The 15,715-nt window shown below is 43.1% G+C and overlaps 1 protein-coding gene across 1 annotated transcript; it reads left to right on the forward strand.

Annotated features, from left to right (window-relative positions):
- The first annotated feature begins 9,018 nt into the window (after nt 1–9,018).
- Nucleotides 9,019–12,499, forward strand: LOC117756383 (protein L-Myc-1b-like). The gene is made up of 3 exons (XM_034576860.1): nt 9,019–9,332; nt 9,870–10,494; nt 11,120–12,499. Exons 2-3 carry the CDS (start codon nt 9,963–9,965, stop codon nt 11,728–11,730), a joined length of 1,143 nt encoding a protein of 380 aa, XP_034432751.1. The 5' UTR covers nt 9,019–9,332; nt 9,870–9,962; the 3' UTR covers nt 11,731–12,499.
- The last annotated feature ends 3,216 nt before the right edge of the window (nt 12,500–15,715 follow it).

Here is a 15,715-nt window from a genome sequence, read left to right on the forward strand (position 1 = left end):
AGGTTATAGATGGTTGTATACAGATGTGTCTAAGGAGGATTGGGTCCACTGGATTCCAGAGAGGCCTGATACATGAGATCAGTGCAGTGCAGGGTGGATAAAGCAAAGGGTGGGAGGTGTGACACTGTGACGACCCTGGGTCTTTTGTTTACTGGTGCGACAGAGAAGGAAAACACCGAGGGGGAACAAACATTGGACTACTGCTACACCCCAATCAGGGACTGTTATAAACCCCTCCCCAGCCCTGCTTTTGGCCGAGCAGATCACTGCTGCATTCTGCTGCTGCCCGCATATAAACAGACACTTAGACAGGAAAAAACAGTTTCCAGGGTCATCCACAAATGGAACAAAGAGGCTGATGAGACTCTGCAGGACTGCTTTGGGACAACTGACTGGCAGATGTTTGAGGATGCAGCTTGTGGAAATATCAGCGAATACACAGACTCTGTCATGGGTTACATTAGTAAGTGCATTGACGATTTTGGCACGGACCACAGCCTTCAACTCAGGAGACCCTGAAGCCTACAAAGCAGCCAGATACAACCTCAGCAAGTTCATCAGGTTTCCAAGAGGGACTACAGGGACAGAGTGGAGTCCAACTACCGCAGCTCTGATCCCAGGCGTATGTGGTCTCGATTACGCTGCATCATGGACTACAAAGGGAGGACCAGGGACATAGTTCAGTACACTGCATCACTCCCGGACGAGCCCAACACCTTCTACGCTCGGTTCGAACAACCCAGTGCCTACCACTCGCCCACGTGTGGACGGGGAGGCTGCCACATTGACCCCAGAAGCTGCCGACGTAAGACGGTTCTTCAAAAGGGTCAACCCCCCGCAAAGCCCCCGGGCTGGATGGCATCCCAGGCCGTGCACTCAGGGTGTGCGCTGATCAACTGACAGAGGTGTTCACCAACATCTTCAACCTCTCCCTTAGTCAGTCCGTGGTCCCCACCCCCTTCAAGGCATCCATCATTGTTCCAGTCCCCAAGAAACCAGAGGCCCCCTACATGACTACCGCCCTGTCGCACTGACATCATTCATCATGAAGTGTTTCGAGCGACTAGTCAAAACCCACATCTGCTCCTCCCTTCCTGACACCTTGGACCCTCTTCAGTTTGAAAAAGGACCATAAAGGACCACAGCCTGTTACCATCTGGCAGAAGGTACAGGAGCCCACCAGACAGTTTGTACCATCAGGCCATCAGGTTCCTGAACTTGTACTAAACTATAACTTACAACCCTCTGCACAACTTTTTTTTTGCCTGTTTGCACTTTATTTGGAAATGTGAACTGACACACACACGTTGCAACAACTGCACATACACATGTGCAATAACTATTCACACACACTCCAGTTAAAAGTTCAAGCACCTTTAGTTTTGTAATGTATTGCATTTAACCTTTTGATAGTAAGCTCTTCTTACCTTGCTTTTATTTTAATTTTAATTTTAATTTAATTATTGCACTGCTGAGCTGACCGGTTTCTTCTTGTCCATCACCTTTCATTGTACTGTTGACCCTGTGTTAACTGCATATGACAAATAAAACTAGTATTTGTTCTTTCTTTCCTTTTGGCCTGGATGAAATATTACCAGCGTAGCAGATTGAGGGCTGGCCCACTGTGTAACTGTGGGATGGGAAGTTATAGGATACAAAGGCTGTGCTAACTGCCTGTCCAAGAACACCAACAGTGAAATCAGTATCTTGTCATCATATGATCCCTAACCAAAATGTAAATCTTACAAACAACTGCCCAATGACAGACAGACTGAAGCAGTGGGTGAAATAAAAAGCTCAAGGACTCAGGCAGTGTTTGAGTAAAACATTTTTAACGCATCTGAATAAATTGGAGCAACACAGAAACCCCACTTCATTTAAATGAGACCACACATCATACATACGTCTGGCACTTACCTTTGCCGTCTTGATTTCTGTATCTTTAGGTTTGACTACTTCTAACATTTCCACGTCCTGCTCAGACCCCTCTCGTGCCATTGCGATTCCGAAATATGGAACGTAATAATTTTTCTTTGACAGTATATTGTTCAGGTTCAGAGAAACAAAGAAGGACGCTTCACAGAAATGTTGTGTTGGTCAGTGCTCTGTAGGTCTGTAAAGCCTCACCTGATCTAGAGCAACATACACCACACCTACCTGTAAGTGAAACACCAAACGGTTTACAAAGGGTCTTGTTTACAAAGGTGTTTATTAAGTCCTGCACTAACACTATATTGAATAACCACCTCCAGGCGTTGTTAACATGCCACCGGGCATTGTTTGAGTGCTGCTAGACATGTCATCCCAGTCATGAGATGCAATGTTCTACAGTCAGAGTGACCGGCCCACAGGGAGGAATCCCAGTGGGCCCGTCAGCCTGTGGGAGCACCATGCAGCAGCCCACTGATGCAGCCCACAGCCTGTACAGTGACGCTTCTCAATTCCCTGTGAACGGGCTGATGTCATATGGGGCTGAATTATCATTATCCAACCTTTTTACTTGGGCTTTTAATTTAAGTTATTGTAACAATGCATCTGTCTATTTATACATCTTGAACTGTTTTATATATTTTTATTCCATTTTTTTTAATCATTCAATAATTTACTAATTTGTTTACTTTTTGGAACGTTTTACACTTTAATACCCTTTTTTATATATCTGGTTTACTCCTCTCCTTTCCTTTTAGATTGGCATTTTTTTCTCATCTCCAATTTCCCCCGGGGAAAAGAAAAGTATTTCTGATTCAGATTTTTATTGGCTAATCTTCATCCTTTTTTTCTTTCTTTGTTTTTTGTTTCTTTGTACTTTGGTTTTGACTCTTGTAACATTTAGTGGGATTTTTAATAGCGTGTCCTCCGTTCACATATTGTTTTGCAGTAAAATTGCTATACAAATAAAATAAATAAAGTCTGATTAATGGATTTTATTTCTATTTTTATTGTAAAGAAAGACAGTTCCACAGTATCACGAGAGTAAAGAGATCAGATAGTTATTTACACAGATCGAACACCAGGTGTCAGCATAACGCAGTGTACATATGCTGCACTGAACAGTGGCTGCACCAGGTCTCAGTCAGTCAGTTCAGGTTTTTGTGTCTGTGATTCAAATGTTCAGGATCTGAATTTATTCTTGTTTATCAGTAAAATCTAGCGTCCAGCCCTGCTTCTTTGTGATGGCTTTGGACGGAGGAAGATCTTGTGGTGTGATCAATAGCTCCAAAACAGCTACTGAATGGACTCTGTGCTGATACATTCATGCTTCGTCAAATTTGATCCAAAACGAGTTTGCATTTCTTAGTGTGAGTTGCCAAATAAATGCCACAGCTTCCCCTGCAGGTGCCAAAAATTCACACAGCGTCAGGAAGATTTACTCTCTGATAGTGTGTCCCACATACCTGGAATACACGCATAAATACCACAAGGTTTAATTTCTTAATTGCTGATTTTATCCATTGTAACACACCACTCGCTTTTAATCCTTTGATTTTCCTCATTGTTTTATTTATTAATTGGTCTCATTGTCAATTCCTACACCTTGAACAGATTTACAGTGTTTATTCCTCCTTTATTGTTGCTTGGTTTAAGTTGGATTCACATTCCTCGGACCACAATGAGGGATCTTCCTCATCCCCCTCCTCCTTTTCTGAGGTTTTAAATGAATAAGTAGATAAATAGATAAATAAACTAGAATGTCATAGAATTACAAAGACCAAAAGTCCCCATAAAACACATTTCTTTTTTTAAATCAAGATTTATCAATTGTTCTTCTGAAAATGTTGTAAAACGCCCTATCTCACAATGTTAAAGAAAGTGAGAAAAGAATTCCTGGATCCGCCCCCTGATCTGGATCCAAATTGAATGGGTTCTTTCTTGACCCAAACCACATCCTTCCACCAAGTTTTGTTGTAATCCGTCCAGTAATTATTGCGTAATCCTGCGAACTAACAGACAAATGCAGACGAAAACATAACCACCTTGGCGGAGGTGATAAATGTCTCAATTAGGACTCACTCACACTTAAATGTATAAACTATGTCCCTAATGGGCTTTCCTCAGTTTGTAAACTTCACACTTTTACCGGCAAAAACATTGCGGCAGTGAGAGGAAACAATATATTTGTGAGTTGAACATAGATTTAGATGTCATTTCAACATCCAAACCAATTATCTCTCATTTAATGCTGACTTCAGGTCAGGAACTGAGACTGATCGTATCTATCCATCTTCTCAGTGGTGCAGCACTTTGCTGAGAAGGAAGTGAACAGACGAGTGATGACATCAGCAGTAAAAGCCTAATGTGATGCATGCTTCGACAGATATAGATCTCTGGTGTATGTCACAGGTAAAGCTTGCACCCTGCTGATCCCCCTCCTGGTATTTCTGCTGGGGGGGCTGAATACAGTGTTTTATATCCCTGGGGAGCAATAACACTTGTGTGAATTATTTATGTCGTCCCTCTCATCTGCATGGCTTTTCTCCAAGTGCCGGTTGACTGGTCCCATTTTCAAACCTGCTACAGATTGTGTTTTTATACAGGAGGAGAGGTCAGAGGTCAGTGTGAGGGGGGGGTCCTGTGTCAGGGAGGTCGTGGGGAAAGGGAGGACACTGCGTTGTTTAAGACGTTCTACAGGCAGTTCCCCCGAAAACCATCCAAATACCTCCACTGCATTGTGTCTGATGTTCTTCAGGCGGCTGAGTGGGCGTCGTAGACAACATGAGGACTCTGCTGATGGGGACCCGACCCCCAACCCCCCTCTGCCCCGCCCTCTTCACCATCCACACATATGCTAGCAGGACAATAAAGGACAATGGCGGGTACTTGAAGTTAAGTTGGGAGATGACTTGGGGAACTGGCTATTGTTAGTGTTAAGCATTGTTACCCTAACAATGTCCCTGCAGAGGAAAAGAGCTCCAGGTTTTAATGAAGGAACAGAGGAGAGGAGAAGAGGAGGGGGACCTCATCTGAATTTTATGGGACCAGTATTTGTTCTTTCTTTCCTTTTGGCCTGGATGAAATATTACCAGCGTAGCAGATTGAGGGCTGGTCCACTGTGTAACTATGGGATGTGAAGTTATAGGATACAAAGGCTGTGCTAACTGCCTGTGAAAGAACACCAACGTGTTATTTTCGATTCAGAACATAAACTGAGATCACAAGGTTTTACAGACGTGATCATTTTCTTTTCCTCCTTTATTTAAGCTGGTAAAAGTCACCGAATTAAAATCTGTCTCTGGCCGAGAAGATGCTGCACTATAAAGCATCGTTAATGCATTAAACCTGAACAACATAAACAGTCTTAGTCTGTCTGAATTACAGGTGATCAGTAGACTTGTGACAATAACAATGACTCTTGCTGCAGCATAATGTGGATATGTGACATCAAAATGAAGAATTGGGACAATAGTTTGTGATGGATGTCACAGGTATAATGTTTAAGTCTGAGCCAAGTCAAATCCAATATTTGCTACAATATGGAAACACTGCAAACTCCATCGACTAAAGAATTTCCTGTATTTAGACCAAAAGCTCCAAACAGCTACTGAATCTGTTTTCAGAGCTCGGGAAAACACAATTGGGTTCGGACCTTCTCCAGACTTTGCCGTTCACATATGACAAACACAGCAGGAGATTGTGAGGGTCAGATGCATCATAACAACAGGAAGATCTTCAGCGCTTTCAGGTGAGAGGTGGCGCCTGTGTCGATCACGCAGGAGGCCGGACATGACGTATAAATTCTGATGCAGAGATCACATGTTTAGAGTATCGACCCGGGTGTCGGCCCTTATCACCAAAAGCTCTCAACTCTCGTTGAGAGTCTAGTTGACATCCTTGTCTGCATCTTGCACATGTACGTCTCCTCTTTTTCATCCTGAGATATTGGCCTTGTCTTTCAGTTGTAGGTCTGTCACGTGCTCGAAATGTCATCAACACTTCCAAAACTACACTTTTCCAGATATTTTACGACTATTTTACTCGTCAATTTTCCAGACCCTGCATAAAAGGGGGGCTGGCAAAAAGAAACTGACATTTGTGTTGTCACATATAGTCCATCCGGAAATATTCCGAGTTCAGTGCATGTTTGAACGCAGCTATAATGGTTCTTGTAGTGAGAATAATATGTCATCACATAGGGGCAAAGAAGAGATTTTTAACCCAACATGGATTAGTTCTCATAAAAATGGAAAATGAGCAACCACAGTTTCTTGGCAATTGCATACACCTGACGAAGATCTTGTGATATGATCGAAAACTCCAGATCAGCTACTGAATGGAGCCTGTGGGGAAACAGCTTTGTCAAATTTGTTAATTAATTTCTTAATTTGAAAAAGCGTGTTGTCTCCTGCTCGGACAACGTGATTGGCTGCAGTTGATTGGCAGCCAATCATTCCTCTTGTCAGGAATATGGAGACTTGATCCATGGACACTTTTTATAAAAACATACTGTTCCTCAAACCCGAAGTGTAGGGGGCATTGTGCAGCTAGGGGCGTGTGTTTGACCTCAGGCCTGTTACTGACAACAGATGTCCAACACTAATCAGTGTCATTAACTCGGCCTAAATATGACTGAGACTGATGCTGCAGGTTTTGTCTCGCCCACCGAGATGCTTAATTAAGGAGAGGGAAGGCACGCTGTGGAACCAAACTGATCAATTTGTCACAGAGGAGGAGGAGGAGGTAAAGGTCACGGTTGTTGTACGATTGTGACCCGGCGTTGTCTGGTCATGAGATGTTGGTGAACTTTGACCCTCTGCTCGCCAGTGAGAATAAAGAATTGGTTCACAGAAGACAATATGTATATAAATCATCTCTGCTTAATTGTTGCCGGACTCAATGTGGTTGTATCCTGGTTGGTGTCGCTGAGTGCACATGTGTTTTACGAGGGTGGTCTTTTTCCTGTCTGCTGCTGCGGCCTGTAAATAACGCGCTAAGACCAAATACAGTGGTGTTTGTTGAGGACTTTAACTTGGGTGTCGCTGAAGCGGCTTTGAAGTGGCTTTCTCTCACTGTAAAGAAGATTACTCAATTCACCACCAGATGCAGGACGAATCTGTTTGTGTACTCGCTGTGTGAAACTGCAGGTCATTCAAACATTCCATACAACCATTGGAATTAAATGCAACTCTTAGCTTCTGTATAAACTTTGTATCAGGATGCTGAATATGGAAATTAAGGACTATTTGCACCTAATTCTCCTCTTTTGTGATACAAATTAAGAGTCCTGATACTGGAGTTCGACAAATCAACAAAAGGCAACTTCGCGTAACTGCTCAACAGCTGCTTTGTCTCCCTGTTTGAAATAAAGTTTCAGAACTGAAAGTTTTAGAGGAAAAACAGACTGAATTGACATAAACTAACCTTTCATGCAGCCAAAACGCTTGAAAAACAGATTAGGAGTCTTTCAGACTTCTGAGGTCTGCCAATTTTAACAGGATTAAGGGAAAAGAGGATCAGCTAAAAACTAATGTTTGCCATCAAGGTTGAGACGTGTGAGCTTTACCTCAGGATGAGGATCACACAGTCATGTCTCTGGATGCAGCCAGACACTGTGTTGTTGACTGCCTCAAATGCATTGTGTTGTTATAATGAATCATGAATGATGTGCCATGTGGGAGACATGTTAATCGTGCTGGGATGCAGTGGTAAAGAGATTATATATAATTACAGAAATGAAGCTATGAAACAATGAAAAACATTTGATTCCAAGAAAATGTAAAAGTCTGAAAAGTGTTGTTAGTTACATGTACTTAGAGTAATACAGGGAAAATACATTATTATACTTTTATTATGTAGAAATGTTTGACAGAATTATTCTATTTTCTGATCAAATAATTAGATAAAGGCGAAATATCTTATCAGCCGCAAAACTTTCACATTAGACAAAGATAAGCAGTAAACTCTCAGATATGGGAAGTGAAACTATAGGGAATGGTTGATGTTTTTGCTTGATAAATAATGTCTCATTACTTATAATTACAATGCATCTGTGATAATTTTGGATAAGTATCACAGATGCATTGATGTGTTTTATTTCATTACAGCAATTGGAGGTGGAGCTCTTTTTAAGGATTAAACAGGATTCAAAGGCTCTATTGTCATATGCAGAAATTATTTATTCAATATATATCTAAATTATTGTTTCTCTATGTTTCTACCAGGTGCCATCAATAAATATCTAAATACAAAATCATAAAAATAGAATGAGGTAGTAAACTTTTAAAATAGCATCTAGACATTACAATTGAAGTTTAAGTTGACCCTATAAATTGATCTTTGTATGTAAATAATAATGCAGTGAGTAAAATGTAAATAAGGTGTCCAATGTAAATGTTGTGGAATATAAATTAACAATATTTCCCTCTAAATGTAAATAGAAATACTGGGTATACAGCCTGTAGTACCCAAGTAAAGTACCTAAACATTTCATTTAGATCAGATATAAGTGCAAGTTTTTATTATTATTATTATTGTTATTATTATTATTATTATTATTATTAGTAGAAGTAGTAGTAGTAGTATTTGTAGTATAAAAAAGAATAATAATACCATGTATACAATACTACAACTACAAAAACAACTACTACTACAACTAATAATAATGATGATGATGATGATAATAATAATAATGAAATAAAGTATTAGATATGTGTATTATTATTGTTATTATTATTATTATTGTTATTGAGTTATAATAATAATCTTGATGAAATAAAGTATGTTATACGTGTATTATTATTTATTTTGTTCTTAATATCATTATTTAGTATAATTGATGCAAGAAAAATTTTGGGATGTGTCTATTATTATTGTCGTTTTTATCATCATGATTGAGTATTTTTATAACATTCTATGTTATAATCTTGATGAAACAAAGTATGGGATACGTCACAGTGATTGTGACCATAGTGGGTGTTGTAGACGGGGCGGAGCTGTGCGTCTCCCTCCGCCCCTGATTCAAGCGAAGGGGCTTACCCGGATCTACCGCTGCAGATATTTCCCAGGCTCCTCCCTGCGCCTCTTTATCGCCGTATAACAGGATATCTCACTGGCGCGAAAAACGCACTGTGTGGCTCTCTGTTACGCATTGTGGGCTGAAACCTGGATCCTCTTCTCCCAGCCCTGGCGTGTGTGCGTTGCCCCTTTTGTTGTTTTCTTTTTGTTTAAAGAGAACTCAAAGAAAAGTGGTAGCAGCACATCTTTAAATCCAGTCGGACCTACCGGATCTTGTACACGTCTGATCACCGTGTACTCTTTGCTCTTTGGCTGCTGCTGCAGGGGGGGGGGGGGGGGTTCGCATGCCCTCGTAATTCACGTTGAGATTTGCGGAGAATCCGGTGAGTACAGTTTGATCCCGATTGCTGCCTTTGAAACTTTCGGAGGGGGACGTCTCTGTGCGCTTTTTACGCACTCAGACACAGTGTGGCACTTTTCTTCTCTTCCCTTTTACCGGTTCTCGGCTGCTCGCTAGAACAAAGCGCAGCCTTCATTTCAGGAAGCACAGCCTACATGGTACAGCAGTTTCCCACAGTCAAACTAAAAGTATGCAGCCTCCTCGTGTCCAATCCACTCATTCAGAACTTGCTGTGACTTATAGCTGGCGTTTATGTACAGTCTATATATATATATATATATATATAACTAGATTATATAATAACCCTGTGCGCCTTGGACAGTCTGCAAAGAGCATCCGCAAGATGCAATCAATTATTAATGGGGTCCTGTTTGTGGAAAGTAGGCTGTTGTGATATACAGACAGAGGGGGTGTGATGTCCTAATAACCCACGATGGAGACTTGAAATGTGGTATTATCATGTGATGGATGGGAGCTACTTTTTTAAAGGACCATTACTAATGACTGATGTTCCCCTCAGGTTGAACAGGACGTTCTCCACAGATCGCAGCTGACATCTGATCCTTTCTGGGAATAAACTCAACCGGACTTTTTATTACTACTATTTGGAAACATGGAGTTCGACTGTTTCCAGCACTATTTTTTGGACGATTTCGACACCGAGGAGGACTTTTACAAGTCGACCGCACCGAGCGAGGACATATGGAAAAAGTTCGAGCTGCTGCCCACCCCTCCCATGTCTCCCACCCGGACTCTGAGCGGCGCTGCCCTGCATCTCTCGCCGGGGGACAAGCTCAGCTGGTTGTCCAAGGTGCTGGGGCAGGACGAGGAGTGCGAGGGTCCCTTCACCCCGGACCCGGAGAAGCTGTTCGGCAACCTGAGCTCCATCATCATCCAGGACTGCATGTGGAGCAGCTTCTCCGCCAGCAAGCAGCTGGAGAAGGTCAGCGGGAGAGTGGCCACCATCGCCTCCCCGGTGGCACAGATCTCCGTGAGACCCAGCAAAGCGCAGTGCGTCTCCCCCAGTGGCCCGCTCCCCGCCTCGGTCACAGACTGCGTCGACCCGGCGGCGGTTCTCACCTTCCCGGCGAACAGCTGCAGGAAGCCGGCCTCGTCAGGCTCCGAGTCTCGCTCCGATTCCTCTGGTAAGGAAGCAGTCATGCTCTAAATTGCCCCACCCTGCCCCGGCCTCGGGATTATATTGCCCTCTAACAATGCGTAATTTGGAAAGCATGGGCTGCAGTTGCATAACTGTGGTCTGCGGTGCAGCGGGGTTATCGGGAGCAGCATAGTCACTTTAAAGCTGGATTTACACGCTCCCCCTCACAATGCGCCACATGTTTGATCTGCAGTCTTTTAAAAACCGCGCCCTCGCCACTTTTGCTTCAATTCCACCTCATTCAGTATCTTCCAGCAGCTCTGCATTACAATCAGAGTGCGGTAAAGGGGCGGGGTCATGGTGATTTATCACTACTACTACTACACAAAGTGACAGAACCTGAGAGGAATTCCTCAGCAGTGCTGCATGACAAAAGCTTAAAGTCCAGATTGTTAGGTTGTTATGAATGAACAATCAGCTCCTGCTCTACCCTCCACAGACAGAGAAACCTGCATGTTTTAAAGGAATGCACTTCCTTGTAGTCACTTTAGTTAAAGTTTGATTAAGCTCAGGCATCTGAATCATTGAAGTATTTTGTAGAGGATTCTATAGAAAAGTCTTTCTGGCAAACCCTGTGCATGTGGCTGAATATATTTTCTATGTGATGACAGATGACGAAGAGGAAATCGATGTGGTCACCGTGGAGAGCAAGCAGAACCGGGTGCGGCTGGTCAACGTCAGAAAGCCAGTCACCGTCACGGTCCGGGCCGACCCATGCCCCAAACGCTTCCACATGTCCGTCCACCGGCAGCAGCACAACTATGCCGCCCGATCACCAGATAGCGAGCCCGAGGATGAAGATGATGATGAGGACGACGACGACGATGATGATGATGATGATGACGATGAGGAGGAGTATGAGGAAGAGCCTCAAAGCAAGCGTGCCTGCACAGCATCCAGCCAGCAGGGTCGCGGCTCCCAGCCCTCCTCCCCCTCAGATTCCCCCCTAAACTCAGATGCAGAAGACACTGACCGCAGACGGAACCACAACTTCCTAGAGAGGAAGAGGAGGAACGACCTCCGCTCTCGTTTCCTCGCCCTGCGGGATGAGATCCCCGGCCTGGAATCGGCTAAGACCCCGAAGGTGGCCATCCTGACTCAGGCGACGGAGTACCTCGTGGAGCTGCACTCCAGAGAGAAGCGGCAGCTCCTAGAGAAGAAGCGCCTCAAGTCCCGTCAGCAGCAGCTTCTCCGCAGATTATCTGAGCTGAAGCGCTCCTGAGACTCTGTCACAGTCAAGAACTCTGCTCTTAAGTTACTTGTCACTTTTGAAAACCTACAGTTTTCATTAAGACATGCCTCATGTGAATAGCCGTGGAATGAATTTTGTGTGGAATATTGCTGTGGGCTTCCGATGAATTGACAGTGCTGGCCTGTGAACCTGTTACGGGGAGGAGCAGTTAGATCTCTGTGTGCTGTGTTTTATATTTTTCTTTGCACAGTGTGTTAATTTGGAACATGGAGGCTTAAATGAATTTACTTTTATAGCTATGACCAAGATATATCCTGGTATGTTGTGATGGGGGACTGAGAAATGGTTTTTAATAGTTGTATCAGTGTGATGCCTGTAGCCTTGGTGTGTGTATGTGGAAGCAGGTTGGGGATCTCCAGTGCACACTTGAGTGAAGTGTGAATGCCTTTCTGTACATACAAGTGAATGAGACTGATTGTGCGACTGATTGTTTGATGTACAGATTGTCCTGTAAATAATAGCTTATTGCTCCTGATGAAGGAGATGGAATCAAGAGTTGTCACCGGGTATCGCTCCTCTGTTTAACGGGCCACCAGGCACAGAGGAGCCTTTATTTTGTTAAGAAAATAGGAAAACTGACAAAAAAATGGAAAAAAAAGAAGAAAGTAGCACTGCTGTACTTTATATTCACACGTCACTTTGTGATTTCAATGCTTCTCCTGAGTTTGGTTGATTTTTAAAAAAAAAGCATGCTAACATCAACAGCAACATTAAATTTTTATACCATGTTTGCATAAAAGCCTGAAGTCTTTGGTTTTTCTTTAATTATTACACAGTATTTTACAGCTGTTTTCAGACATCCACTGAAGTCTGGACATTTTCCTTACATTTTCCAGAGGGGCTGTGTCTGAAATCTCAAATGTCTGAGTCTGACGATAATATTCCAGAGCTTTTGGTGATCAGGGCCAATGGCGGTGTAGATGAGCTGATAATATAACACATTTTTCCACAGCGGGAGTTAAACTTGCAGTTAAACATGCATGCTCGACCCCCACCATCTCTTGTCTGAATTTCCAGAATTTTTCCTGACCCTGACAATATCCTGCTGCGTTTTTCATAAGTGAAATGCAAACTCTGTAAAATGTCTAAAAACGGCTTATGTCACAAATGTATTCCTCTACTAAAGGAATCTCCGATTATTTTCACTTTGCCGTCAATCTCATCTCAAAATTGGCCCTCAACTTCTATCAGTTTCTCCGTCAATTTAGAGAAAAAACACCAAAGTGATTTTCTTAGATTGAAATGTTTGAGGCGGTAGTAAGAAGAAGTGGCACAGATTAAATTCAGCATGCCTCGCACTGTCAGAGCTGGTGGTCTGCAGTACATGCTGCTGTGGCAGTGCCTCTCCAGACACACAACTTCACATTCAAATCAGCTGTGAATGATGGCAGACCGTTTTAACTCGTCACGCTGCTGCTCATTGACACCGTGCTGTGTGTGAATGAATGAGCAGGTCCGGTGCATCAGCTTCTGGTTTACAGGAGGTGAGACTGAACTTGTCCTTGAGACTTACCCTTGAACAGAGTGCGTGTGTGCGATACAGTCGTGGATCCTCCCCTCTGCAGTGGCTGCTGCATGCTGGGCACCTGATGTGCTCTGAAGTAGGTTACACACACTCACACACTTACATGCGTTCATACTATTGGTATCTTTAGAACAGTCCCTGGGGTTTGGAGACAGGTTGTGTGAACTGCTGCCGGGATTCAGTGCAGCTCTTCACACAGGTATGCAGTCAGAGCAGCACAGTCGTACTTAGTGGCTGTAAAAAGGCCTGTAAATTAATACAGTAAAAATCTCACAGGGATTTCCACATTAGTGGACGAGGCTCACTGCATGTATCCATTCATGAGACATTTGTTGCGTCATGTGACCTTTACGGCCCTTTGTTGATAGTTTGACCCCCCACATGCAGGCTGTCCCCCAGAGAGCACCCTGCGGTTTCTGGTAGATGAAATCGTTTTGATGTAATACATAATGATGGTAATAATAAATGAAAGTAGCCTTACACAGGAATGAAAATCCTCAAACTTTGTTGATCTGCAAAGGGCAACATTTTATTTGAACCCCAACAACCCTCAATGAAACAACTCAAGTCTACATTTGAGCAATTTGCTTGTCTGTTACTTTAACTATTACTTAAAAACTACTAAATGGATAACGAAATTTGGTGTGAGGTTGCGTTTTAGGTCAATTTTGGTGCATATGCAAAACGGGGCGAATCCAGGGATTTTTTTCTGAGTTGGGACATTTTTGTTGAGTTCTCAGAAATTGATTCACGGATATCAGTGAAAAAAATAGGCATGTTCAAGGAACTGATATTTATTAGTATGCAATTTGTTGCAGATCCAAGTACAAATGTGGATCTAGTGAATTTAAATGTGCACTCTACTTAATGCCACTATAGTCTGCTCTTTAGTTCAGCATGTCTTCGTTATTTGATTGCTTTATTTAACATGGGTTATTTAGACAAACATTGTTACATAGTGAGAAGCGTAAGTGGTGATGTTATAGGGTATAAAGGACATAAAGGTGAAGCTGCAGCTGTTGGGCCTTGGAGGAGGAATGCACTGTAATGAGTAGCATTCTTGTTCTGCATAAAACTGAACTAAATTCCTTACATGAGAGAAATTCTTGCCAATGAGCTCCTGCGTGATGCTGCTGCTGCCCTATCGATGACCTCACTGGCGAGTCTCTGCACGTCTGGATAACTCAGGCTTGAACTGCAGCCATTTGTTTAATAAACTCAAAGAAGCAATTTTGTTCAAACCGGGCCTGACAGACGAGCCGGGCACACCCTGAGCTCCAACCGTCTCACACCTCGCTGTTCCTTTGTAATGGCTGGGATTGGTTGGTGTTTCACCTGTTCACTTTCTAGGCCCCATTTCCAACCCTGAGGGCACAGTTCTCTGGAGAAGCTAAATATTTCCCATACATAAATCAGCTCTCAGGAGGCTCAGTGGAGGGAGTAAAATAAGCCCCAGATGGAAGACAGAAAATACAAAAAGTATTATCCAAAAATCTCTGTGATAGCTCTGCAGTTGTTGTACTTACTTGGTAAACTGAGAACAAAAGAATCAACATATGAGCTAATACAAACCTGAGTGATCCTGGGATGAAGCGCAGTTGAAGTAAACAGCAGTCATTCCTCTCGAGGCCCAGGGCTGTTTGCACGATCACATCAGGAAGTGAAAGCAAAACTCGGATATCAGGTTTTGGAACAGGTCGGCATAACCTCATACTTTTCTGGTTTCCCTCCAATCACAGAATTCATCTGAAATGATGCAGCACAAGATGAGGAAATCAGTCATTAATTCAATAACGTAGTCCAAGTTCAGAGACTTCCCAGGGGATGCTCTATTACTGAAGCTGAGGGGTCATTTCAGGACCATGCAACAAACCAACACCAGTATGCAAAGGGGTCAACCACAGCTGAATTTGTTGTGATGTTCACCACAAACACACAATGGTTACGCTGCTCCTGTGTTTAAAAGAGCCGTTATTTTTCCTAAAGGGAAACAATGAGGCAAGAGGATCTCTTTGTTCTGTGGGATGCTCTGTTCGGCTCTGACGGTTAACTTGCCTAGCCAGATTTTCTGGTCTCAAGTTCACGCAACACCAACACAGAGCACAATCTGAAGTGCATGTGCGATCACTCTCACACACATGTTCATACCGTGGCCGTCTCCTTCCAAAGCATGTGTACTTTGTTCCCCCACATCTGCAAGCTTCATGTGATTTCTGCTATAAAGTGCAGCCCTTTAGTCCCAAACAGCTGCAGTATGTTGCTGTCCCATACGCTAACTATCTGCTATGTGTGTCAGTGGAGATCTGTGTCATAGAGATCGACTTATACTGCAGGGGTAAAACCCAGCACCTGACAGATTTATCGGTGATCAGACAGAAGTGTGCGATGTGTGCGTTCGGGGTGGGACTGTGGAGAATTGATGATTTGGCT

The sequence above is a fragment of the Hippoglossus hippoglossus genome, chromosome 22 (assembly GCF_009819705.1).
Source record: "Hippoglossus hippoglossus isolate fHipHip1 chromosome 22, fHipHip1.pri, whole genome shotgun sequence".
Taxonomy (NCBI): Eukaryota; Metazoa; Chordata; class Actinopteri; order Pleuronectiformes; family Pleuronectidae; genus Hippoglossus; species Hippoglossus hippoglossus.